Source organism: Phyllobates terribilis, unplaced genomic scaffold (assembly GCF_046119375.1).
Source record: "Phyllobates terribilis strain yellow unplaced genomic scaffold, ASM4611937v1 Scaffold_7__3_contigs__length_470593459, whole genome shotgun sequence".
NCBI classification, from domain to species: Eukaryota; Metazoa; Chordata; class Amphibia; order Anura; family Dendrobatidae; genus Phyllobates; species Phyllobates terribilis.
In genome coordinates this window covers 238,438,096-238,464,639 of record NW_027362767.1, presented here as the reverse complement: position 1 = coordinate 238,464,639, position 26,544 = coordinate 238,438,096, and the positions used below count along the sequence as shown (strand labels likewise).

The following is a 26,544-nucleotide window of genomic DNA, read 5'->3' as shown; positions in this document are numbered from 1 at the left end:
GTCATAGAAAGTCCTCGGAAAAGAGACCACAACACACAGTGCAGAGGCACGCAGTGTGCCGCCATATGGTGCTGTGCGCGGGAGATTACCACACAGGGAAGCAATGGTTTTACGTGAGAATTCCTTCATAATATGGCATCTGATGAATGCTGTCGGTCTGACCCAGACTGTGAGCCCACTGAAGGGCACCATAATAAGTGCGCAATAGATGGAAACACTGGCAGCTTGTTTTCAAAGGGAATCTGTCATCCCCTATTTGAGAGCAACATGATGTAGGGGCACAGACCCTGACTCTAGTGATATGTCACTTACTATACTGGGCTGCAGTTTGGATAAGATCTGTTTTCTCTGCTGCAGATCTAGCTGTTCTCTGAATGCTGAGCACTGTAAAACCCCACCCACACCTCTGATTTAGGTACACTGTGCATAGGCAGAAAGCAGCCAATCAGTAAAGGGGAGGGGTTATACAGAGCTCATGAATATGGAGGACTACATGGCAGCAGGTTGCTAGTCCCCCAGTGATAATCTCCTGCCATACAGAGAACCTCAGATACTTTATACCTACAGGAGCTCCTTACCTTTAGGGTTGTCTCTTGTATCAAATTCAAAGAGTTTAGTCGGGTTATCTGGGAAGGAGTAGACGTAAATTCGGTTTTTCACTACGATGACAATCCTGTAAAGTTGAACGTTGTTAGTTCTAAACATCTTCAGATCTGAAGAAATTCTACACTTGTCGGCCTTAGATTATTGGAAAATTTCTTTCATTTTGGATTGGAGGGAAAAAAAAAAGCTTGTAAGCCCCCTATATACACAATATACATCACAGCTCGATCAGAGGGTGTACACTTTGGTCATCTCCCCTTAAGCCAAACTCAAATGTCCATATACTGAGCGTGCAGTCCGGACGGGCCACGGTGTCTTAACCCAAACTAACTCAACAGTCATATACAGCTGCAGCTCACTAAATTAGAATATCATCAAAAGTTTAATTTCAGTTCTTCAATACAAAAAGTGAAACTCAGATATTATATAGAGTCATTACACACAGAGTGATCTATTTCAAGTGTTTATTTCTGACAGAAAAGTCATTATCTCAGTAAATTAGAGTAATTAACAAAAAACACCAGCAAAGGCTTCCGATGCGTTTAAAAAGGTCCCTTATGGCTCTTTCACACGTCAGTATCTCCAGTAGGAGTGGTGACATACACAGACCCATTCAAATCTGTGGGTCAGTGTGTTTCCACAGACCGTGTGTCCATGAGCTCCACACAGAGACAAGTCTGTTGTTTTTAGGGACACACGGTCCACAAAACGTACTACACGGATCACATCCGTGTGACATGTACCGTCACCTGGGAATCGGTGTACAGGTAGCGCTGTTCCCAAGTGCCAGGTGCTGAACACTGCCCTCATCATGGTTCCCTGCCGGCGCTGTGATCAGCACCAGCAGAGACCATGATGAGGGTAGTGGTAGTCTCCTCCCACAGTGTCCCCACCTGTAAAAAAAAGAAAAAAAAGAATAAAATTCTTATACTCACTTCTCCTAGGTGTCCCTCGCTGTAATCCATGCTGCCGAGAAGCCGGGGAAAATGAGCGGCTCCGGAGCTGCGCTCAGTGAGTGACAGGACACCGCTCCTGAGCTGCGGCTCATTCTCCCCGGCACCTCGGCAGCAACGGTCGCATGGATTACAGCGAGGGACACCTAGGAGAGGTGAGTGTAAGGATTTTATTGTTTTTTTACAGGCGGGGACACTGCGGGAGCAGACACTACCACCCTCATCACTGTCTCTGCTGGAGCTGAACGCAGCACTGCAGGGAACCATGATGAGGGCAGTGTTCAGCACCAGCGCTTGGGAGCAGCTTTAACTGTAGCGCTGATTCCCAGGCACCGTCTGTGTGATCCTGACGCGGCACATGTTTGCCACACACGGGACACGAATATCTCCAGTACCAGTTTTTACTGGTGAAACCGGCTGTAGTCTGTTTCAGTAGGCTCCACAATCACGGGGAAGACTCCTGACTTGACAGATGTCCAGAAGGCAGTCATTGACACACTCCACAAGGTCCCAGAGCCTGGATGAAGAGTGGAGAGGCCACAATCCAAGCTGCTGGAGGTCTAGTGTGAAGTTCCCACAATCAGTGATGGTTTGGGGAGCCATGTCATCTGCTGGTGTAGGTCCACTGCGTTTTATCAAGACCAAAGTCAGCACAGCCGTCTACCAGGACATTTTAGAGCACTTCATGCTTCACTCTGCCGACAAGCTTTTTGGAGATGGACATTTCATTCTCCAGGAGGCTTTGGCACCTGTTCACATGGCCAAAAGTACCAATACCTGGTTTACACACAACAGTATCACTGTGCTTGATTGGCAGCAAACTCGCCTGACCTTAACCCCATAGAGAATCTATTATAGAGAATCTATGGGGTATTGTCAAGAGGAAGATGAGACACCAGACCCAACAATGCAGACGAGCTGAAGGCTGCTATCAAAGCCACCTGGGCTTCTATAACCCCTCAGCAGGGCCACAGGCTGATCGCCTCCATGCCACATTGCCGCATTGATGCAGTAATTGATGCAAAAGGAGCCCGACCAAGTATTGAGGGCATTTACTGAACATACATTTCAGATTTTAAAATCATTTTTCAAGCTGTTGTTATAAAGTATTCTAATTTACTGAGATAATGGCTTTTGTGTTATCATTGGCTGTAAGCCATAATCACGTGAAATAGATCACTCTGTTGGTAATGACTCTATATAATATCTGAGTTTCACTTTTTGTATTGAAGAACTGGAATAAATTAACTTTCTGATGATATTCTAATTTTGTGAGATGCATCTGTATGTGACTTTTGGGTTGCTGAGTTTGTGATGGGAGATCCTGGGGGCCGGGTAGAAGACCTGGAGGTCTGGGCGACCCTGAGGCCGGTCTGAGCTCGGAGAGTGGACGTCTGAGTTTGGCCTTGAGGACCGGTCAGAGGCGAGTCTCCTACATACAGATGCCTGGACTCACTTATCGGTGCGCAGTCGCACACTGAGCACTGGTTTGGTGAACGTGAACTCCAGCACCAGCTTGTCTTTTCCGTCCCGCGAGTCGTCCCAGATCAGCACTGACGAAAAGAAAGGAAACATAAGAATCCACCCTGAGCCGAGAACACGAGGAGGAAGAAGTGATTATAATTACCTGAGATGTCGGAGAATTTGGGGTTGCTCCCGCCACCCACCAGTGCCAGCAGGTTACACCTGTGCAGCATCTCCACCTGCCCGACGCTGCCCACCTGCTCCACGTCTGGAGGAAGGAACAGAACGCCGCTCACTGACTGACCACTGACAACAGGATCCATTAACCCTTAACCTCCAGCCTTACCCAGGTGACCTTTCTCCATCAGAGGCTCAATGTTAAAGATTCTCACTCCGGTCTCCATCGCACAACAGAAGCAGCCTGAGCCGTAAGGAAAGAGAACAATAATCAATAATCTGTCCATAGACGACCAATACTCTCTCAATGTCAGGTCACCATGATGATGTGACCGCTGCAACCAATCACGGCATCACAAGCCATGACATGGTTGACAAGTATTTTAAAATTTTGTAAAAAAAAATTAAAGGGGCTGCATAGTATTTTGAATAATTTCTCCTGAGTGCGCTGCGGCCTCCTGTATATAACCCTGATGTCTATATACAATGTACTGTGTCTTCATTGCCACACAACTCCCTTTAAGAGGAAGAAACAGCACATGAAAGTTGTGAGTGGACGCCATCTTTAGGAGTTTATGACCCCGCCCCCTGGTGACCACCGCTGGCAGCCAGTGACGTCACAGTTAAACAGCCTGCACCACTCACTCTGGTCTTGGTTGAATCGCAGCCCGTTCACGCCGCGCTGCTGAGACATGGCCGACCCGGAACAGCCGCTATAAGGAGACAAAGAGGTTACACGGCGACAGCGCCCCCCACAGAGCTGTGCCCCACACTGCAGAGCCCGGCTACCTCCTGCCTGTGTCTGCGGACACTGAACCGCTGTGTGTTATGGACGCGAAGCTTCCGTGTTTACATGTTAGAACCTCGCCGCAGGGCGGAAGTGACGTCATGAAGCTCAACGGGTTAGCGCCATCATTAGTGAGGGCAAATAATCACAGGGAAGATTATACGTCATGGCTAAAGAGGGTAGATTATAACCCCCAATATCAGGAAAGGAGCCCAGGAGGACTAGGGAAAAGGGGAAAAAACTTAGGGAATGGTGGTCTGCTTGGTAGTGGTGTGGAGGGTCCTGGAGGCACATAGTGATCACTGATCTGCCTGGTAGTGGTGTGGAGGGCTCAGGAGGCACATAGTGATCATTGATCTGCCTTGTAGTGATGTGGAGGGCAGCAGAGGCACGTAGTGTTCAGTCATCTGCCTGGTAGTGGTGTTGGGGGCCTGGAGGCACATAGTGATCACTGATCTGCCTGGTAGTAGTGTGGAGGGCCCTGGAGGCACATAGCGATCAGTGATCTGCCTGGTAGTGGTGTGGAGGACACCGGTGGCACACAGTCATCAGTGATTGGCCTGGTAGTGGTGTGCAGGACCCTGGAGGCACATAGTGATCAGTGATCTGCCTGGTAGTGGTGTGGTGGGCCCCAGAGGCACATAGTGATCAGTGATCTGCCTGTTAGTGGTGTGGAGGGCTCCGGAGGCACATAGTGATCAATGATCTGCCTGGTAGTGGTGTGGAAGGCGCTGGAAGCACATACTGATCAGTGATCTGTCTGGTTGTGGTGTGGAGGGCACCGGAGGCACATAGTGATCAGTGATCTGCCTGGTGGTATGGAGGGAACTGGAGGCACATAGTGATCAGTGGTCTGCCTGGTAGTGGTGTGAAGGGAACTGGAGGCACATAGTGTTCAGTCATCTGCCTGGTAGTGGTGTGGAGGACGCTGTAGGCACATAGTGATCAGTGATCTGCCTGGTAGTGGTGTGGAGGACGCTGGAGGCACATAGTGATCAGTGATCTGTCTGGTAGTGGTGTGGAGGGCTCCAGAGGCACATAGTGATCAGTGATCTGCCTGGTAGTGGTGTGGAGGGCCCTGGAGGCACATAGTGATCAGTGATCTGCCTGGTAGTGGTGTGGAGGGCCCTGGAGGCACATAGTGATCAGTGATCTGCCTGGTAGTGGTATGGAGGGAAAGGAGGCACATAGTGATCAGTGATCTGCCTGGTTATAGTGTGTAGGGCACCGTAAGCACATGGTGATCAGTGATCTGCCTAGTAGTGGTGTGGGGGGCGCTGGAGGCACATAATGAACAGTGATAGGCCTGGTTGTGGTGTGGGGGGCTCTTGAGGCACATAATGATCAGTGATCTGCCTGGTGGTGGTATGGAGGGCACTGGAGGCACATAGTGATCAGTGATCTGTCTGGTAGTGGTGTGGAGGGCTCCAGAGGCACATAGTGATCAGTGATCTGCCTGGTAGTGGTGTGGAGGGCCCTGGAGGCACATAGTGATCAGTGATCTGCCTGATAGTGGTGTGGAGAGCCCTGGAGGCACATAGTGATCAGTGATCTGCCTGGTAGTGGTATGGAGGGAAAGGAGGCACATAGTGATCAGTGATCTGCCTGGTTATGGTGTGTAGGGCACCGTAAGCACATAGTGATCAGTGATCTGCCTAGTAGTGGTGTGAGGGGGCGCTGGAGGCACATAGTGATCAGTGATAGGCCTGGTTGTGGTGTGGGGGGCTCTTGAGGCACATAATGATCAGTGATCTGCCTGGTGGTGGTATGGAGGGCACTGGAGGCACATAGTGATCAGTGATCTGTCTGGTAGTGGTGTGGAGGGCACCGGAGGCACATACTGATCAGTGATCTGCCTGTTAGTGGTGTGGAGGACGCTGGAGGCACATAGTGATCAGTGATCTGTCTGGTAGTGGTATGATGGGAACTAGAGGCACATAATGTTCAGTGATCTGCCTGGTAGTGGTGTTGGAGGCACATAGTGATCAGTGATCTGCCTGGTAGTGGTGTGGAGGGCCCTGGAGGCACATAGTGATCAGTGATCTGTCTGGTAGTGGTGTGGAGGGCAACGGAGGCACATACTGATCAGTGATCTGCCTGTTAGTGGTGTGGAGTACGCTGGAGGCACATAGTGATCAGTGATCTGCCTGGTAGTGGTATGGTGGGAACTAGAGGCACATAGTGATCAGTGATCTGCCTGGTGGTAGTATGGAGGGCACTTGAGGCACATAGTGATCAGTTATCGGCCTAGTAGTGGTGTGGAGGGCCCTGGAGGCACATAGTGATCAGTGATCTGCCTGGTAGTGGTGTGGAGGGCCCTGGAGGCACATAGTGATCAGTCATCGGCCTGGTAGTGGTTTGGAGGGCTCCGGAGGCACATAGTGATCAGTCATCTGCCTGGTAGTGGTTTGGAGGGCTCCGGAGGCACTTAGTGATCAGTGATCTGCCTGGTAGTGGTGTAGAGGGCCCTGGAGGCACATAGTGATCAGTGATCTGCCTGGTAGTTGTGTGGAGGGCTCTAGAGGCACATAGTGATCAGTGATCTGCCTGTTAGTGGTGTGGAGGGCACCGGAGGCACATAGTGATCACTGATCTGCCAGGTAGTGGTGTTGGGGGCACTGGAGGCACATAGTGATCAGTGATCTGCCTGGTAGTGGTGTGGAGGGCCCTGGAGGCACATAGTGATCACTGATCTGCCAAGTAGTGGTGTTGGGGGCGCTGGAGGCACATAGTGATCAGTGATCTGCCTGGTAGTGGTGTGGGTGGGCACTGGAGGCACATAGTGATCACTGATCTGCCTGGTAGTGATGTGGAGAGCACTGGAAGCACTTACTGATCAGTGATCTGTCTGGTAATGGTGTAGAGGGCCCTGGAGGCACATAGTGATCAGTGATCTGCCTGGTAGTTGTGTGGAGGGCTCTAGAGGCACATAGTGATCAGTGATCTGCCTGGTAGTGGTGTGGAGGGCCCTGGAGGCACATAGTGATCACTGATCTGCCTTGTAGTGGTGTGGAGGGCAATGGAGGCACATAGTGATCAGTGATCTGCCTGGTGGTAGTATGGAGGGCACTGGAGGAACATAGTGATCAGTGATCTGCCTGATAGTGGTGTGGAGGGCACCGGAGGCACATAGTGATCAGTCATCTGCCTGGTAGTGGTATGGAGGGCACCGGAGGCACACAGTGATCAGTCATCTGACTGGTAGTGGTATGGAGGGAACTGGAGGCACATAGTGATCAGTGATCTGCCTGTTAGTGGTGTGGAGGACGCTGGAGGCACATAGTGATCAGTGATCTGTCTGGTAGTGGTATGGAGGGAACTAGAGGCACATAATGTTCAGTGATCTGCCTGGTAGTGGTGTGGAAGGCCCTGGAGGCACATAGTGATCACTGATCTGCCTGGTAGTGGTGTGGGGGGGCACTGGAGGCACATAGTGATCAGTGATCTGCCTGGTAGTGGTGTGGAGGGCCCTGGAGGCACATAGTGATCAGTGATCTGCCTGGTAGTGGTGTGGAGGGCAATGGAGGCACATAGTGATCAGTGATCTGCCTGGTAGTGGTATGGAGGGCGCCGGAGGCACATAGTGATCAGTGATCTGCCTGGTGGTAGTATGAAGGGCACTTGAGGCACATAGTGATCAGTGATCGGCCTAGTAGTGGTGTGGAGGGCCCTGGAGGCACATAGTGATCAGCAATCTGCCTGGTAGTGGTGTGGAGGGCTCCGGAGGCACATAGTGATCAGTCATCTGCCTGGTAGTGGTATGGAGGGCGCCGGAGGCACATAGTGATCAGTAATCGGCCTGGTTGTGGTGTGGGGGGCTCTTGAGGCACATAGTGATCAGTGATCTGCCTGGTGGTGGTATGGAGGGCACTAAAGGCACATAGTGATCAGTGATCTGCCTGGTAGTGATGTGGAGAGCACTGGAAGCACATACTGATCAGTGATCGGCCTGGTAGTAGTGTGGAGGGCCCTGGAGGCACATAGTGATCAGTGATCTGCCTGGTAGTGGTGTGGAGGACACCGGTGACACATAGTGATCAGTGATCGGCCTGGTAGTGGTGTGGGGGGAGGCGCACTGGAGGCACATAGTGATCAGTGATCTGCCTGGTAGTGGTGTGGAGGGCTCAGGAGGCACATAGTGATCAGTGATCTGCCTGGTAGTGATGTGGAGAGCCCTGGAAGCACATACTGATCAGTGATCTGTCTGGTAGTGGTGTAGAGGGCCCTGGAGGCACATAGTGATCAGTGATCTGCCTGGTAGTTGAGTGGAGGGCTCTAGAGGCACACAGTGATCAGTGATCTGCCTGGTAGTGGTGTGGAGGGCCCTGGAGGCACATAGTGATCACTGATCTGCCAGGTAGTGGTGTTGGGGGCACTGGAGGCACATCATGATCAGTGATCTGCCTGGTAGTGGTATGGAGGGCGCCGGAGGCACATAGTGATCACTGATCTGCCTGGTAGTGATGTGGAGAGCACTGGAAGCACTTACTGATCAGTGATCTGTCTGGTAGTGGTGTAGAGGGCCCTGGAGGCACATAGTGATCAGCGATCTGCCTGGTAGTTGTGTGGAGGGCTCTAGAGGCACATAGTGATCAGTGATCTGCCTGGTAGTGGAGTGGAGGGCCCTGGAGGCACATAGTGATTACTGATCTGCCTTGTAGTGGTGTGGAGGGCAATGGAGGCACATAGTGATCAGTGATCTGCCTGGTGGTAGTATGGAGGGCACTGGAGGCACATAGTGATCAGCGATCTGTCTGGTTGTGGTGTGGAGGGAACCGGAGGCACATAGTGATCAGTGATCTGCCTGATAGTGGTGTGGAGGGCGCCGGAGGCACATAGTGATCAGTCATCTGCCTGGTAGTGGTATGGAGGGCGCCGGAGGCACATAGTGATCAGTGATCTGCCTGTAGTGGTGTGGAGGGCACTGGAGGCACACAGTGATCAGTCATCTGCCTGGTAGTGGTTTGGAGGGCTCCGGAGGCACATAGTGATCAGTCATCTGCCTGGTAGTGGTTTGGAGGGCTCCGGAGGCACATAGTGATCAGTGATCTGCCTGGTAGTGGTAAGGAGGGCGCCGGAAGGCACATAGTGATCAGTGATCTGCCTGGTAGTGGTAAGGAGGGCGCCGGAAGGCACATAGTGATCAGTGATCTGCCTGGTGGTAGTATGAAGGGCACTTGAGGCACATAGTGATCAGTGATCGGCCTAGTAGTGGTGTGGAGGGCCCTGGAGGCACATAGTGATCAGCAATCTGCCTGGTAGTGGTGTGGAGGGCTCCGGAGGCACATAGTGATCAGTCATCTGCCTGGTAGTGGTATGGAGGGCGCCGGAGGCACATAGTGATCAGTGATCGGCCTGGTTGTGGTGTGGGGGGCTCTTGAGACACATAGTAATCACTGATCTGCCTGGTGGTGGTATGGAGGGCACTAGAGGCACATAGTGATCAGTGATCTGCCTGGTAGTGATGTGGAGAGCACTGGAAGCACATACTGATCAGTGATCGGCCTGGTAGTAGTGTGGAGGGCCCTGGAGGCACATAGTTATCAGTGATCTGCCTGGTAGTGGTGTGGAGGACACCGGTGACACATAGTGATCAGTGATCGGCCTGGTAGTGGTGTGGGGGGAGGCGCACTGGAGGCACATAGTGATCAGTGATCTGCCTGTTAGTGGTGTAGAGGGCCCTGGAGGCACATAGTGATCAGTGATCTGCCTGGTAGTTGTGTGGAGGGCTCTAGAGGCACACAGTGATCAGTGATCTGCCTGTTAGTGGTGTGGAGGGCACCGGAGGAACATAGTGATCACTGATCTGCCAGGTAGTGGTGTTGGGGGCACTGGAGGCACATAGTGATCAGTGATCTGCCTGGTAGTGGTGTGGAGGGCCCTGGAGGCACATAGTGATCACTGATCTGCCAGGTAGTGGTGTTGGGGGCACTGGAGGCACATAGTGATCAGTGATCTGCCTGGTAGTGGTATGGAGGGCGCCGGAGGCACATAGTGATCACTGATCTGCCTGGTAGTGATGTGGAGAGCACTGGAAGCACTAACTGATCAGTGATCTGCCTGGTAGTTGTGTAGAGGGCCCTGGAGGCACATAGTGATCAGTGATCTGCCTGGTAGTTGTGTGGAGGGCTCTAGAGGCACATAGTGATCAGTGATCTGCCTGGTAGTGGAGTGGAGGGCCCTGGAGGCACATAGTGATCACTGATCTGCCTTGTAGTGGTGTGGAGGGCAATGGAGGCACATAGTGATCAGTGATCTGCCTGGTGGTAGTATGGAGGGCACTGGAGGCACATAGTGATCAGCGATCTGTCTGGTTGTGGTGTGGACGGCACCGGAGGCACATAGTGATCAGTGATCTGCCTGTTAGTGGTGTGGAGGACACCGGAGGCACATAGTGATCACTGATCTGCCTGGTGGTAGTATGAAGGGCACTTGAGGCACATAGTGATCAGTGATCCGCCTAGTAGTGGTGTGGAGGGCCCTGGAGGCACATACTGATCAGCGATCTGCCTGGTAGTGGTGTGGAGGGTTCCGGAGGCACATAGTGATCAGTGATCGGCCTGGTTGTGGTGTGGGGGGCTCTTGAGGCACATAGTGATCAGTGATCTGTCTGGTAGTGGTATGATGGGAACTAGAGGCACATAATGTTCAGTGATCTGCCTGGTAGTGGTGTTGGAGGCACATAGTGATCAGTGATCTGCCTGGTAGTGGTGTGGAGGGCCCTGGAGGCACATAGTGATCAGTGATCTGTCTGGTAGTGGTGTGGAGGGCACCAGAGGCACATACTGATCAGTGATCTGCCTGTTAGTGGTGTGGAGGACGCTGGAGGCACATAGTGATCAGTGATCTGCCTGGTAGTGGTATGGTGGGAACTAGAGGCACATAGTGATCAGTGATCTGCCTGGTGGTAGTATGGAGGGCACTTGAGGCACATAGTGATCAGTGATCGGCCTAGTAGTGGTGTGGAGGGCCCTGGAGGCACATAGTGATCAGCGATCTGCCTGGTAGTTGTGTGGAGGGCTCTAGAGGCACATAGTGATCAGTGATCTGCCTGTTAGTGGTGTGGAGGACACCGGAGGCACATAGTGATCACTGATCTGCCAGGTAGTGGTGTGGAGGGCCCTGGAGGCACATAGTGATCAGTCATCTGCCTGGTAGTGGTTTGGAGGGCTCCGGAGGCACATAGTGATCAGTCATCTGCCTGGTAGTGGTTTGGAGGGCTCCGGAGGCACATAGTGATCAGTGATCTGCCTGGTAGTGGTGTAGAGGGCCCTGGAGGCACATAGTGATCAGTGATCTGCCTGGTAGTTGTGTGGAGGGCTCTAGAGGCACATAGTGATCAGTGATCTGCCTGGTAGTGGTGTGGAGGGCCCTGGAGGCACATAGTGATCACTGATCTACCAGGTAGTGGTGTTGGGGGCACTGGAGGCACATAGTGATCAGTGATCTGCCTGGTAGTGGTGTGGGTGGGCACTGGAGGCACATAGTGATCACTGATCTGCCTGGTAGTGATGTGGAGAGCACTGGAAGCACTTACTGATCAGAGATCTGTCTGGTAGTGGTGTAGAGGGCCCTGGAGGCACATAGTGATCAGTGATCTGCCTGGTAGTTGTGTGGAGGGCTCTAGAGGCACATAGTGATCAGTGATCTGCCTGGTAGTGGTGTGGAGGGCCCTGGAGGCACATAGTGATCACTGATCTGCCTTGTAGTGGTGTGGAGGGCAATGGAGGCACATAGTGATCAGTGATCTGCCTGGTGGTAGTATGGAGGGCACTGGAGGAACATAGTGATCAGTGATCTGCTTGATAGTGGTGTGGAGGGCACCGGAGGCACACAGTGATCAGTCATCTGCCTGGTAGTGGTATGGAGGGCACCGGAGGCACACAGTGATCAGTCATCTGCCTGGTAGTGGTATGGAGGGCACTGGAGGCACATAGTGATCAGTGATTTGTCTGGTAGTGGTGTGGAGGGCACCGGAGGCACATACTGATCAGTGATCTGCCTGTTAGTGGTGTGGAGGACGCTGGAGGCACATAGTGATCAGTGATCTGTCTGGTAGTGGTATGGAGGGAACTAGAGGCACATAATGTTCAGTGATCTGCCTGGTAGTGGTGTGGAAGGCCCTGGAGGCACATAGTGATCACTGATCTGCCTGGTAGTGGTGTGGGGGGGCACTGGAGGCACATAGTGATCAGTGATCTGCCTGGTAGTGGTGTGGAGGGCCCTGGAGGCACATAGTGATCAGTGATCTGCCTGGTAGTGGTGTGGAGGGCAATGGAGGCACATAGTGATCAGTGATCTGCCTGGTAGTGGTATGGAGGGCGCCGGAGGCACATAGTCATCAGTGATCTGCCTGGTGGTAGTATGAAGGGCACTTGAGGCACATAGTGATCAGTGATCGGCCTAGTAGTGGTGTGGAGGGCCCTGGAGGCACATAGTGATCAGCAATCTGCCTGGTATTGGTGTGGAGGGCTCCGGAGGCACATAGTGATCAGTTATCTGCCTGGTAGTGGTATGGAGGGCGCCGGAGGCACATAGTGATCAGTGATCGGCCTGGTTGTGGTGTGGGGGGCTCTTGAGGCACATAGTGATCAGTGATCTGCCTGGTGGTGGTATGGAGGGCACTAGAGGCACATAGTGATCAGTTATCTGCCTGGTAGTGATGTGGAGAGCACTGGAAGCACATACTGATCAGTGATCGGCCTGGTAGTAGTGTGGAGGGCCCTGGAGGCACATAGTGATCAGTGATCTGCCTGGTAGTGGTGTGGAGGACACCGGTGACACATAGTGATCAGTGATCGGCCTGGTAGTGGTGTGCAGGACCCTGGAGGCACATAGTGATCAGTGATCTGCCTGGTAGTGGTGTGGGGGGAGGCGCACTGGAGGCACATAGTGATCAGTGATCTGCCTGGTAGTGGTGTGGAGGGCACAGGAGGCACATAGTGATCAGTGATCTGCCTGGTAGTGATGTGGAGAGCACTGGAAGCACATACTGATCAGTGATCTGTCTGGTAGTGGTGTAGAGGGCCCTGGAGGCACATAGTGATCAGTGATCTGCCTGGTAGTTGTGTGGAGGGCTCTAGAGGCACACAGTGATCTGCCTGTTAGTGGTGTGGAGGGCACCGGAGGAACATAGTGATCACTGATCTGCCAGGTAGTGGTGTTGGGGGCACTGGAGGCACATAGTGATCAGTGATCTGCCTGGTAGTGGTGTGGAGGGCCCTGGAGGCACATAGTGATCACTGATCTGCCAGGTAGTGGTGTTGGTGGCACTGGAGGCACATAGTGATCAGTGATCTGCCTGGTAGTGGTATGGAGGGCGCCGGAGGCACATAGTGATCACTGATCTGCCTGGTAGTGATGTGGAGAGCACTGGAAGCACTTACTGATCAGTGATCTGTCTGGTAGTGGTGTAGAGGGCCCTGGAGGCACATAGTGATCAGTGATCTGCCTGGTAGTTGTGTGGAGGGCTCTAGAGGCACATAGTGATCAGTGATTTGCCTGGTAGTGGAGGGCCCTGGAGGCACATAGTGATCACTGATCTGCCTTGTAGTGGAGTGGAGGGCCCTGGAGGCACATAGTGATCACTGATCTGCCTTGTAGTGGTGTGGAGGGCAATGGAGGCACATAGTGATCAGTGATCTGCCTGGTGGTAGTATGGAGGGCACTGGAGGCACATAGTGATCAGCGATCTGTCTGGTTGTGGTGTGGAGGGCACCGGAGGCACATAGTGATCACTGATCTGCCTGATAGTGGTGTGGAGGGCACTGGAGGCACACAGTGATCAGTCATCTGCCTGGTAGTGGTATGGAGGGCACCGGAGGCACATAGTGATCAGTGATCTGCCTGTAGTGGTGTGGAGGGCACTGGAGGCACACAGTGATCAGTCATCTGCCTGGTAGTGGTATGGAGGGCGCCGGAGGCACATAGTGATCACTGATCTGCCTGGTAGTGATGTGGAGAGCACTGGAAGCACTTACTGATCAGTGATCTGTCTGGTAGTGGTGTAGAGGGCCCTGGAGGCACATAGTGATCAGTGATCTGCCTGGTAGTTGTGTGGAGGGCTCTAGAGGCACATAGTGATCAGTGATCTGCCTGTTAGTGGTGTGGAGGGCAATGGAGGCACATAGTGATCAGTGATCGGCCTGGTTGTGGTGTGGGGGGCTCTTGAGGCACATAGTGATCAGTGATCTGCCTGGTGGTGGTATGGAGGGCACTAGAAGCACATAGTGATCAGTGATCTGCCTGGTAGTGATGTGGAGAGTACTGGAAGCACACACTGATCAGTGATCGGCCTGGTAGTAGTGTGGAGGGCCCTGGAGGCACATACTGATCAGTGATCTGCCTGGTAGTGATGTGGAGAGCGCTGGAAGCACATACTGATCAGTGATCTGTCTGGTAGTGGTGTAGAGGGCCCTGGAGGCACATAGTGATCAGTGATCTGCCTGGTAGTTGTGTGGAGGGCTCTAGAGGCACATAGTGATCAGTGATCTGCTTGTTAGTGGTGTGGAGGGCACCGGAGGCACATAGTGATCACTGATCTGCCAGGTAGTGGTGTTGGGGGCACTGGAGGCACATAGTGATCAGTGATCTGCCTGGTAGTGGTGTGGAGGGCCCTGGAGGCACATAGTGATCACTGATCTGCCAGGTAGTGGTGTTGGGGGCGCTGGAGGCACATAGTGATCAGTGATCTGCCTGGTAGTGGTATGGAGGGCGCCGGAGGCACATAGTGATCACTGGTCTGCCTGGTAGTGATGTGGAGAGCACTGGAAGCACTTACTGATCAGTGATCTGTCTGGTAGTGGTGTAGAGGGCCCTGGAGGCACATAGTGATCAGTGATCTGCCTGGTAGTTGTGTGGAGGGCTCTAGAGGCACATAGTGATCAGTGATCTGCCTTGTAGTGGAGTGGAGGGCCCTGGAGGCACATAGTGATCACTGATCTGCCTTGTAGTGGTGTGGAGGGCAATGGAGGCACATAGTGATCAGTGATCTGCCTGGTGGTAGTATGGAGGGCACTGGAGGCACATAGTGATCAGCGATCTGTCTGGTTGTGGTGTGGAGGGCACCGGAGGCACATAGTGATCAGTGATCTGCCTGATAGTGGTGTGGAGGGCAATGGAGGCACATAGTGATCAGTCATCTGCCTGGTAGTGGTATGGAGGGCACCAGAGGCACATAGTGATCAGTGATCTGCCTGTAGTGGTGTGGAGGGCACTGGAGGCACACAGTGATCAGTCATCTGCCTGGTAGTGGTATGGAGGGCACTGGAGGCACATAGTGATCAGTGATTTGTCTGGTAGTGGTGTGGAGGGCACCGGAGGCACAACTGATCAGTAATCTGCCTGTTAGTGGTGTGGAGGACGCTGGAGGCACATAGTGATCAGTGATCTGTCTGGTAGTGGTATGCAGGGAACTAGAGGCACATAATGTTCAGTGATCTGCCTGGTAGTGGTGTGGAGGGCAATGGAGGCACATAGTGATCAGTGATCTGCCTGGTAGTGGTGTGGAGGGCAATGGAGGCACATAGTGATCAGTGATCTGCCTGGTAGTGGTATGGAGGGCGCCGGAGGCACATAGTGATCAGTGATCTGCCTGGTGGTAGTATGAAGGGCACTTGAGGCACATAGTGATCAGTGATCGGCCTAGTAGTGGTGTGGAGGGCCCTGGAGGCACATAGTGATCAGCGATCTGCCTGGTAGTGGTGTGGAGGGCTCCGGAGGCACATAGTGATCAGTCATCTGCCTGGTAGTGGTATGGAGGGCACCGGAGGCACATTGTGATCAGTGATCGGCCTGGTTGTGGTGTGGGGGGCTCTTGAGGCACATAGTGATCAGTGATCTGCCTGGTGGTGGTATGGAAGGCACTAGAAGCACATAGTGATCAGTGATCTGCCTGGTAGTGATGTGGAGAGTACTGGAAGCACACACTGATCAGTGATCGGCCTGGTAGTAGTGTGGAGGGCCCTGGAGGCACATAGTGATCAGTGATCTGCCTGGTAGTTGTGTGGAGGGCTCCGGAGGCACATAGTGATCAGTGATCTGCCTGTTAGTGGTGTGGAGGGCAATGGAGGCACATAGTGATCAGTGATCGGCCTGGTTGTGGTGTGGGGGGCTCTTGAGGCACATAGTGATCAGTGATCTGCCTGGTGGTGGTATGGAGGGCACTAGAAGCACATAGTGATCAGTGATCTGCCTGGTAGTGATGTGGAGAGTACTGGAAGCACACACTGATCAGTGATCGGCCTGGTAGTAGTGTGGAGGGCCCTGGAGGCACATAGTGATCAGTGATCTGCCTGGTAGTGATGTGGAGAGCGCTGGAAGCACATACTGATCAGTGATCTGTCTGGTAGTGGTGTAGAGGTCCCTGGAGGCACATAGTGATCAGTGATCTGCCTGGTAGTTGTGTGGAGGGCTCTAGAGGCACATAGTGATCAGTGATCTGCCTGTTAGTTGTGTGGAGGGCACCGGAGGCACATAGTGATCACTGATCTGCCAGGTAGTGGTGTGGAGGGCCCTGGAGGCACATAGTGATCAGTGATCTGCCTGTTAGTGGTGTGGAGAGCACTGGAAGCACTTACTGATCAGTGATCTGTCTGGTAGTGGTGTAGAGGGCCCTGGAGGCATATAGTGATCAGTGATCTGCCTGTTAGTGGTGTGGAGGGCCCTGGAGGCACATAGTGATCACTGATCTGCCTTGTAGTGGTGTGGAGGGCAATGGAGGCACATAGTGATCAGTGATCTGCCTGGTAGTGGTGTGGAGGGCCCTGGAGGCACATAGTGATCAGTGATCTGCCTGTTAGTGGTGTGGAGAGCACTGGAAGCACTTACTGATCAGTGATCTGTCTGGTAGTGGTGTAGAGGGCCCTGGAGGCACATAGTGATCAGTGATCTGCCTGTTAGTGGTGTGGAGGGCCCTGGAGGCACATAGTGATCACTGATCTGCCTTGTAGTGGTGTGGAGGGCAATGGAGGCACATAGTGATCAGTGATCTGCCTGGTGGTAGTATGGAGGGCTCTGGAGGCACATAGTGATCAGTGATCGGCCTAGTAGTGGAGTGGAGGGCCCTGGAGGCACATAATGATCAGTGATCTGCCTGGTGGTAGTATGGAGGGCAATGGAGGCACATAGTGATCAGCGATCTGTCTGGTTGTGGTGTGGAGGGCACCGGAGGCACATAGTGATCAGTGATCTGCCTGATAGTGGTGTGGAGGGCACTGGAGGCACACAGTGATCAGTCATCTGCCTGGTAGTGGTATGGAGGGCACTGGAGGCACATAGTGATCAGTGATTTGTCTGGTAGTGGTGTGGAGGGCACTGGAGGCACATACTGATCAGTGATCTGCCTGTTAGTGGTGTGGAGGACGCTGGAGGCACATAGTGATCAGTGATCTGTCTGGTAGTGGTATGGAGGGAACTAGAGGCACATAATGTTCAGTGATCTGCCTGGTAGTGGTGTTGGAGGCACATAGTGATCAGTGATCTGCCTGGTAGTGGTGTGGAAGGCCCTGGAGGCACATAGTGATCACTGATCTGCCTGGTAGTGGTGTGGGGGGGCCCTGGAGGCACATAGTGATCACTGATCTGCCAGCTAGTGGTGTTGGGGGCAATGGAGGCACATAGTGATCACTGATCTGCCTGTTAGTGGTGTGTGGGGTGGGGGCACTGGAGGCACATAGTGATCAGTGATCTGCCTGGTAGTGGTGTGGAGGGCAGTGGAGGCACATAGTGATCAGTGATCTGCCTGATAGTGGTATGGAGGGCGCCGGAGGCACATAGTGATCAGTGATCTGCCTGGTGGTAGTATGAAGGGCACTTGAGGCACATAGTGATCAGTGATCGGCCTAGTAGTGGTGTGGAGGGCCCTGGAGGCACATAGTGATCAGCGATCTGCCTGGTAGTGGTGTGGAGGGCTCCTGAGGCACATAGTGATCAGTGATCGGCCTGGTTGTGGTGTGGAGGGCTCTTGAGGCACATAGTGATCAGTGATCTGCCTGGTGGTGGTATGGAGGGCACTAGAGGCACATAGTGATCAGTGATCTGCCTGGTAGTGATGTGGAGAGCATTGGAAGAACATACTGATCAGTGATCGGCCTGGTAGTAGTGTGGAGGGCCCTGGAGGCACATAGTGATCAGTGATCTGCCTGGTAGTGGTGTGGAGGACACCGGTGGCACATAGTGATCAGTGATCGGCCTGGTAGTTGTGTGGGGGGAGGCGCACTGGAGGCACATAGTGATCAGTGATCTGCCTGGTAGTGGTGTGGAGGGCTCAGGAGGCACATAGTGATCAGTGTTCTGCCTGGTAGTGATGTGGAGAGCACTGGAAGCACATACTGATCAGTGATCTGTCTGGTAGTGGTGTGGAGGACGCTGGAGGCACATAGTGATCAGTGATCTGCCTGGTAGTGGTGTGGAGGGCCCTGGAGGCACATAGTGATCACTGATCTGCCAGGTAGTGGTGTTGGGGGCACTGGAGGCACATAGTGATCAGTGATCTGCCTGGTAGTGGTGTGGGTGGGCACTGGAGGCACATAGTGATCACTGATCTGCCAGGTAGTGGTGTTGGGGGCACTAGAGGCACATAGTGATCAGTGATCTGCCTGGTAGTTGTGTGGAGAACGCTGGAGGCACATAGTGATCAGTCATCTGTCTGGTAGTGGTATGGAGGGAACTAGAGACACATAATGTTCAGTGATCTGCCTGGTAGTGGTGTTGGGGGCGATGGAGGCACATAGTGATCAGTGATCTGCCTGGTAGTGGTGTGGAGGGCCCTGGAGGCACATAGTGATCACTGATCTGCCTGGTAGTGGTGTGGGGGGTGGGCGCACTGGAGGCACATAGTGATCAGTGATCTGCCTGGTAGTGGTGTGGAGGGCAATGGAGGCACATAGTGATCAGTGATCTGCCTGGTGGTAGTATGGAGGGCACTGGAGGCACATAGTGATCAGTGATCGGCCTAGTAGTGGAGTGGAGGGCCCTGGAGGCACATAGTGATCAGCGATCTGTCTGGTTGTGGTGTGGAGGGCACCGGAGGCACATAGTGATCAGTGATCGGCCTGGTTGTTGTGTGGGGGGCTCTTGAGGCACATAGTGATCAGTGATCTGCCTTGTGGTGGTATGGAGAGCACTAGAGGCACATAGTGATCATTGATCTGCCTGATAGTGATGTGGAGAGCACTAGAAGCACATGCTGATCAGTGATCGGCCTGGTAGTAGTGTGGAGGGCCCTGGAGGCACATAGTGATCAGCGATCTGCCTGGTAGTGGTGTTGGGGGCACTAGAGGCACATAGTGATCACTGATCTGCCAGGTAGTGGTGTTGGGGGCACTGGAGGCACATAGTGATCAGTGATCTGCCTGGTAGTGGTGTGGAGGGCCCTGGAGGCACATAGTGATCCCTGATCTGCTTGGGAGTGGTGTGGAGGGCCTTGGAGGCACATAGTGATCAGCGATCTGCCTGTAGTGGTGTGGAGGGCACTGGAGGCACATAGTGATCAGTGATCTTCCTGGTGGTGGTGTGGAGAGCACTGGAGGCACATAGTGATCAGTGATCTGCCTGATAGTGGTGTGGTGGGCCCTGGAGGCACATAGTGATCACTGATCTGCTTGGTAGTGGTGTGGAGGGAACTGGAGGCAAATAGTGATCAGTGATCTGCTTGGTAGTGGTGTGGAGGGCACTAGAGGCACATAGTGATCAGTGATCTGCCTGGTAGTTGTGTGGAGAACGCTGGAGGCACATAGTGATCAGTCATCTGTCTGGTAGTGGTATGGAGGGAACTAGAGACACATAATGTTCAGTGATCTGCCTGGTAGTGGTGTTGGGGGCGATGGAGGCACATAGTGATCAGTGATCTGCCTGGTAGTGGTGTGGAGGGCCCTGGAGGCACATAGTGATCACTGATCTGCCTGGTAGTGGTGTGGGGGGTGGGCGCACTGGAGGCACATAGTGATCAGTGATCTGCCTGGTAGTGGTGTGGAGGGCAATGGAGGCACATAGTGATCAGTGATCTGCCTGGTGGTAGTATGGAGGGCACTGGAGGCACATAGTGATCAGTGATCGGCCTAGTAGTGGAGTGGAGGGCCCTGGAGGCACATAGTGATCACTGATCTGCCAGGTAGTGGTGTTGGGGGCACTGGAGGCACATAGTGATCAGTGATCTGCCTGGTAATGGTGTGGGTGGGCACTGGAGGCACATAGTGATCACTGATCTGCCAGGTAGTGGTGTTGGGGGCACTGGAGGCACATAGTGATCAGTGATCTGCCTGGTAGTGGTGTGGAGGGCCCTGGAGGCACATAGTGATCACTGATCTGCCAGGTAGTGGTGTTGGGGGCACTGGAGGCACATAGTGATCAGTGATCTGCCTGGTAGTGGTGTGGGTGGGCACTGGAGGCACATAGTGATCACTGATCTGCCAGGTAGTGGTGTTGGGGGCACTAGAGGCACATAGTGATCAGTGATCTGCCTGGTAGTTGTGTGGAGAACGCTGGAGGCACATAGTGATCAGTCATCTGTCTGGTAGTGGTATGGAGGGAACTAGAGACACATAATGTTCAGTGATCTGCCTGGTAGTGGTGTTGGGGGCGATGGAGGCACATAGTGATCAGTGATCTGCCTGGTAGTGGTGTGGAGGGCCCTGGAGGCACATAGTGATCACTGATCTGCCTGGTAGTGGTGTGGGGGGTGGGCGCACTGGAGGCACATAGTGATCAGTGATCTGCCTGGTAGTGGTGTGGAGGGCAATGGAGGCACATAGTGATCAGTGATCTGCCTGGTGGTAGTATGGAGGGCACTGGAGGCACATAGTGATCAGTGATCGGCCTAGTAGTGGAGTGGAGGGCCCTGGAGGCACATAGTGATCAGCGATCTGTCTGGTTGTGGTGTGGAGGGCACCGGAGGCACATAGTGATCAGTGATCGGCCTGGTTGTTGTGTGGGGGGCTCTTGAGGCACATAGTGATCAGTGATCTGCCTTGTGGTGGTATGGAGAGCACTAGAGGCACATAGTGATCATTGATCTGCCTGATAGTGATGTGGAGAGCACTGGAAGCACATGCTGATCAGTGATCGGCCTGGTAGTAGTGTGGAGGGCCCTGGAGGCACATAGTGATCAGTGATCTGCCTTGTGGTGGTATGGAGAGCACTAGAGGCACATAGTGATCATTGATCTGCCTGATAGTGATGTGGAGAGCACTGGAAGCACATGCTGATCAGTGATCGGCCTGGTAGTAGTGTGGGGGGCCCTGGAGGCACATAGTGATCAGTGATCTGCCTGGTAGTGGTGTTGGGGGCACTAGAGGCACATAGTGATCACTGATCTGCCAGGTAGTGGTGTTGGGGGCACTGGAGGCACATAGTGATCAGTGATCTGCCTGGTAGTGGTGTGGAGGGCCCTGGAGGCACATAGTGATCCCTGATCTGCTTGGGAGTGGTGTGGAGGGCCTTGGAGGCACATAGTGATCAGCGATCTGCCTGTAGTGGTGTGGAGGGCACTGGAGGCACATAGTGATCAGTGATCTTCCTGGTGGTGGTGTGGAGAGCACTGGAGGCACATAGTGATCAGTGATCTGCCTGATAGTGGTGTGGTGGGCCCTGGAGGCACATAGTGATCACTGATCTGCTTGGTAGTGGTGTGGAGGGAACTGGAGGCAAATAGTGATCAGTGATCTGCTTGGTAGTGGTGTGGAGGGCACTAGAGGCACATAGTGATCAGTGATCTGCCTGGTAGTTGTGTGGAGAACGCTGGAGGCACATAGTGATCAGTCATCTGTCTGGTAGTGGTATGGAGGGATCTAGAGACACATAATGTTCAGTGATCTGCCTGGTAGTGGTGTTGGGGGCGATGGAGGCACATAGTGATCAGTGATCTGCCTGGTAGTGGTGTGGAGGGCCCTGGAGGCACATAGTGATCACTGATCTGCCTGGTAGTGGTGTGGGGGGTGGGCGCCCTGGAGGCACATAGTGATCAGCGATCTGTCTGGTTGTGGTGTGGAGGGCACCGGAGGCACATAGTGATCAGTGATCGGCCTGGTTGTTGTGTGGGGGGCTCTTGAGGCACATAGTGATCAGTGATCTGCCTTGTGGTGGTATGGAGAGCACTAGAGGCACATAGTGATCATTGATCTGCCTGATAGTGATGTGGAGAGCACTGGAAGCACATGCTGATCAGTGATCGGCCTGGTAGTAGTGTGGAGGGCCCTGGAGGCACATAGTGATCAGTGATCTGCCTGGTAGTGGTGTTGGGGGCACTAGAGGCACATAGTGATCACTGATCTGCCAGGTAGTGGTGTTGGGGGCACTGGAGTCACATAGTGATCAGTGATCTGCCTGGTAGTGGTGTGGAGGGCCCTGGAGGCACATAGTGATCCCTGATCTGCTTGGGAGTGGTGTGGAGGGCCTTGGAGGCACATAGTGATCACTGATCTGCCTGGTAGTGGTGTGGAGGGCCCTGGAGGCACATAGTGATCAGTGATCTTCCTGGTGGTGCTGTGGAGAGCACTGGAGGCACATAGTGATCAGTGATCTGCCTGATAGTGGTGTGGTGGGCCCTGGAGGCACATAGTGATCACTGATCTGCTTGGTAGTGGTGTGGAGGGAACTGGAGGCAAATAGTGATCAGTGATCTGCTTGGTAGTGGTGTGGAGGGCCCGCGAGGCACATAGTATTCAGTGATCTGCCTGGTAGTGGTGTGGAGGACGCTGGAGGCACATAGTGATCAGTGATCTGCCTGGTAGTGGTATGGAGGGCACGGGAGGCACATAGTGATCAGTGATCTGCCTGTAGTGGTGTGGGGGGCACTGGAGGCACATAGTGATCAGTGATCTGCCTGTAGTGGTGTGGGGGGCACTGGAAGCACATATTCATCACTGATCTGCCTGGTATTGGTGTGGAGGTGACTGGAGGCACATAGTGCTCAGTGATCTGCCTAGTAGTGGTGTGGAGGGAACTAGAGACACATAGTGTTCAGTAATCTGCCTGGTAGTTGTGTGGAGGGCAAGGAGGCACATAGTAATCAGTGATCTGCCTGGTAGTGGTGTGGAGGGCCCCGGAGGCACATAGTGATCTGCCTGGTAGTGGTGTGGATGGCACTGGAGGCACTTAGTAATCAGTGATCTTCTTGGTAGTGGTCTGGAGAGCACTGGAGGCACATAGTGATCAGAGATCTGCCTGGTAGTTTTGTTGGGGGACCTGAAGGCACAAACTGATCATTGATCTGCCTGGTAGTGGTGTGAAAGGCTCTGGAAGCACATACTGATTTGTAATCTACCTGGTAGTGGTGTGCAGGACCCTGGAGGCACATAGTGATCACTTATCTGCCTGGTAGTGGTGTGGAGGGTACTAGAGGCACATAGTGATCACTGATCTGCTTGGTAGCGGTGTGGAGGGACCTGGAGGCAAATAGTGATCAGTGATCTGCCTGGTAGTGGTGTGGAGGGCACTGGAGGCACATAGTGATCAGTGATCTGCCTGGTAGTGGTGTGGAGGGCCCTGGAGGCTCATAGTGATCACTGATCTGCCAGGTAGTGGTGTTGGGGGTACTGGAGGCACATAGTGATCAGTGATCTGCCTGGTAGTGGTGTGGGTGGGCACTGGAGGCACATAGTGATCAGTGATCTGCCTGGTAGTGGTGTGGAGAACGCTGGAGGCACATAGTGATCAGTCATCTGTCTGGTAGTGGTGTGGAGGGCCCTGGAGGCATATAGTGATCACTGATCTGCCTGGTAGTTGTGTGGGTTGGGGGCACTGGAGGCACATAGTGATCAGTCATCTGCCTGGTAGTGGTGTGGAGGGCCCTGGAGGCACATAGTGATCAGCGATCTGTCTGGTTGTGATGTGGAGGGCACCGGAGGCACATAGTGATCAGTGAACTGCCTGATAGTGGTGTGGAGGGCACCGGAGGCACATAGTGATCAGCGATCTGCCTGTAGTGGTGTGGAGGGCACTGGAGGCACACAGTGATCAGTCATCTGCCTGGTAGTGGTATGGAGAGCCCTGGAGGCACACAGTGATCAGTGATCTGCCTGTAGTGGTGTGGAGGGCCCTGGAGGCACATAGTGATCGGCCTGGTTGTGGTGTGGGGAGCTCTTGAGGCACATAGTAATCAGTGATCTGCCTGGTAGTGGTGTGGAGGTCACTGGAGGCACATAGTGCTCAGTGATCTGCCTGGTAGTGGTGTGGAGGGAACTAGAGGCACATAGTGTTCAGTAATCTGCCTGGTAGTGGTGTGGAGGGCACCGGAGGCACATAGTAATCAGTGATCTGCCTGGTAGTGGTGTGGAGGGCACCGGAGGCACATAGTGATCAGAGATCTGCCTGGTAGTGGTGTTGGGGGAACTGAAGGCACATACTGATCATTGATCTGCCTGGTAGTGGTGTGGAAGGCACTGGAGGCACATATTGATTTGTATTCTACCTGGTAGTGGTGTGCAGGACCCTGGAGGCACGTAGTGATCACTTATCTGCCTGGTAGTGGTGTGGAGGGCCCTAGAGGCACATAGTGATCACTGATCTGCTTGGTAGTGGTGTGTAGGGCCCTGGAGGCACATAGTAATCAGTGATCTTCCTGGTAGTGGTGTGGAGAGCACTGGAGGCACATAGTGATCAGTGATCTGCCTGTAGTGGTGTGGAGGGCACCGGAGGCACATAGTGATCAGTGATCTGCCTGATAGTGGTGTGGAGGGCACCGGAGGCACATAGTAATCAGTGATCTGCCTGTAGTGGTGTGGAGGGCACTGGAGGCACACAGTGATCAGTCATCTGCCTGGTAGTGGTATGGAGGGCACTGGAGGCACATAGTGATCAGTGATCTGCCTGTAGTGGTGTGGAGGGCCCTGGAGGCACATAGTGATCAGTGATCTGCCTGGTAGTGGTGTGGATGGCACTGGAGGCACATAGTGATAAGTGATCTGCCTAGTAATGATGTTGGGGGCAGTGGAGGCACATAGTGATCAGTGATCTGCCTCGTAGTGGTGTGGAGGGCATTGGAGGCACATAGTGATCGATCAGTGATCTGCCTGGTTGTGGTGTGGAGGGCGCTAGAGGCACATAGCTATCATTGATCTGCCTGATAGTGGTGTGGAGGGCACCGGAGGCACATAGCAATCATCCTTCTGCCTGGTAGTTGTGTGGGGGGCACTGGAGGCACATAGTGATCAGCCATCTGCCTGGTAATGGTGTGGAGGACACTGGAGGCACATAGTGATCAGTGATCTGCCTGGTAGTGGTGTGGGGGGCACTGGTGTCAGTTGTGAAATTATAATGCCGGTTAGAGGTGGTATTCAGTGGGGAACAGATTTATCTGTGCCATCTTGTGGAGAAGGTTTCTGGCATTTCTATAGTTGCTGGATGCCTGGTACTTGGTGGCCGGGACCCTTCAGAGCTGCGGCCCCCTGATGATCCCTTGTCCTCTTCTTGCAGTGTGAACTCCTCAAATCCCATGTGTTAGGTATTCAACTGCTGTGATCCCCTCAAAATCGTTATTTCCCCAACAAAAGACAAGCAAATCCCAACAGTGATGGAGAAAACTACCGAATACCCCTTCCATTGTGTGATGAGTGATGGCTGCCAACACATCGATCCCTTTGCATTACGGAGGCCGTGTAGACGTTCTGTTATCTAGTGATCTGCCTCCTGCAGTGCCCCCCAGAGGTGACCGGCCAAAACTGCAAGTGCAGAAGAGAACAGCCCGAGGGCGACCCCAAAACTTGAGACAATTACAGGCCATTGTTTTCTAACCTGCCCTTCTCATATAAATGGTGAACCAAATTTTGTTAGATCTCCCCATGTTGGATCCTGCCATAGATGCCTCCTCAGGTGAGGGCCTGCTCCATGAGTTACGAAAGACCGGTCTCGAGTGCCATATTACAGGCAGAAGCTGTTTGACTGACAGTGGTGAATTATAATATGGCCTGCCAACTCCATTGCCCATATTATGACTTGCCATTCGGTGTGATGCTCTGCGCTGCCCTCCTTGGGGTGCCATGCTGTGCGCAGCCTGCCGTGGGGTGCCATGCTCTGTTCAGGCCTCTGGGGTGCCATGCTCTGCGCAGTCCTCCGTGGGGTGCCATGCTGTTGATGTGTTTCTTCTCTCTTTGCAGTTAGTCTGGGGGTCCGCAGAGCTGTCTGGCCCAGGTTTTACCCGTCGTTGCCCTCGGGGATATTAAGCTGCGGCTCCGGGATCAGTCGGTCCAGTGGATTTTCCTTTGAGTCGGTGCCCAGGTTGTGATCAATGGGACATATGTGCACTCGGCCCGTCCGGTCTCTGGTTACCACCAGCGTGGAGCTCCCATGACGAGGCTGGCACCGGCTGATGGGCACGAACTGGCAGTCCTGGTATCGCCTTGCAGAAGGGACCTTATATTGGGCAGCTCCTGACATTCTCTCCGTCCTGGGATGAGGATTCTGAATAAGGAAAACTATTTTTATCTAATATGTAAATTATTATGAATCGTCCTTTCCGCCCAGGTGTAACTGTGAATAAAGTTCTGTCGGTGCCCCCTGATCCCACCGAACCTTTGTTTCATGCTTATTCAGGCTCCTGGAAATAAAGTCTTCTAAATCGTTTAA

The 26,544-nt window shown here is 53.4% G+C and overlaps 1 protein-coding gene and 1 long non-coding RNA gene across 2 annotated transcripts in view; one reads left to right on the top strand and one right to left on the bottom strand.

The window, feature by feature from the left end:
- The window catches only part of WDR45 (WD repeat domain 45), a 7,065-nt gene extending 2,957 nt beyond the window's left edge, over positions 1 to 4,108 (bottom strand). Inside the window, exons 1-6 of the mRNA XM_073639919.1 lie at positions 3,987 to 4,108; positions 3,843 to 3,910; positions 3,367 to 3,441; positions 3,184 to 3,288; positions 3,013 to 3,109; positions 579 to 673 (exon numbers count right to left, since the gene is read on the bottom strand). Of these exons, the coding sequence (XP_073496020.1) occupies positions 579 to 673; positions 3,013 to 3,109; positions 3,184 to 3,288; positions 3,367 to 3,441; positions 3,843 to 3,910; positions 3,987 to 4,087 (541 nt within the window). The 5' untranslated portion in view covers positions 4,088 to 4,108. The remainder of the gene's footprint in view (positions 1 to 578; positions 674 to 3,012; positions 3,110 to 3,183; positions 3,289 to 3,366; positions 3,442 to 3,842; positions 3,911 to 3,986) is intronic.
- Positions 3,829 to 26,544, top strand: LOC141154276 (uncharacterized). The gene is made up of 2 exons (XR_012247420.1): positions 3,829 to 4,099; positions 26,076 to 26,544. It is a non-coding gene; the product is annotated as an uncharacterized lncRNA (long non-coding RNA).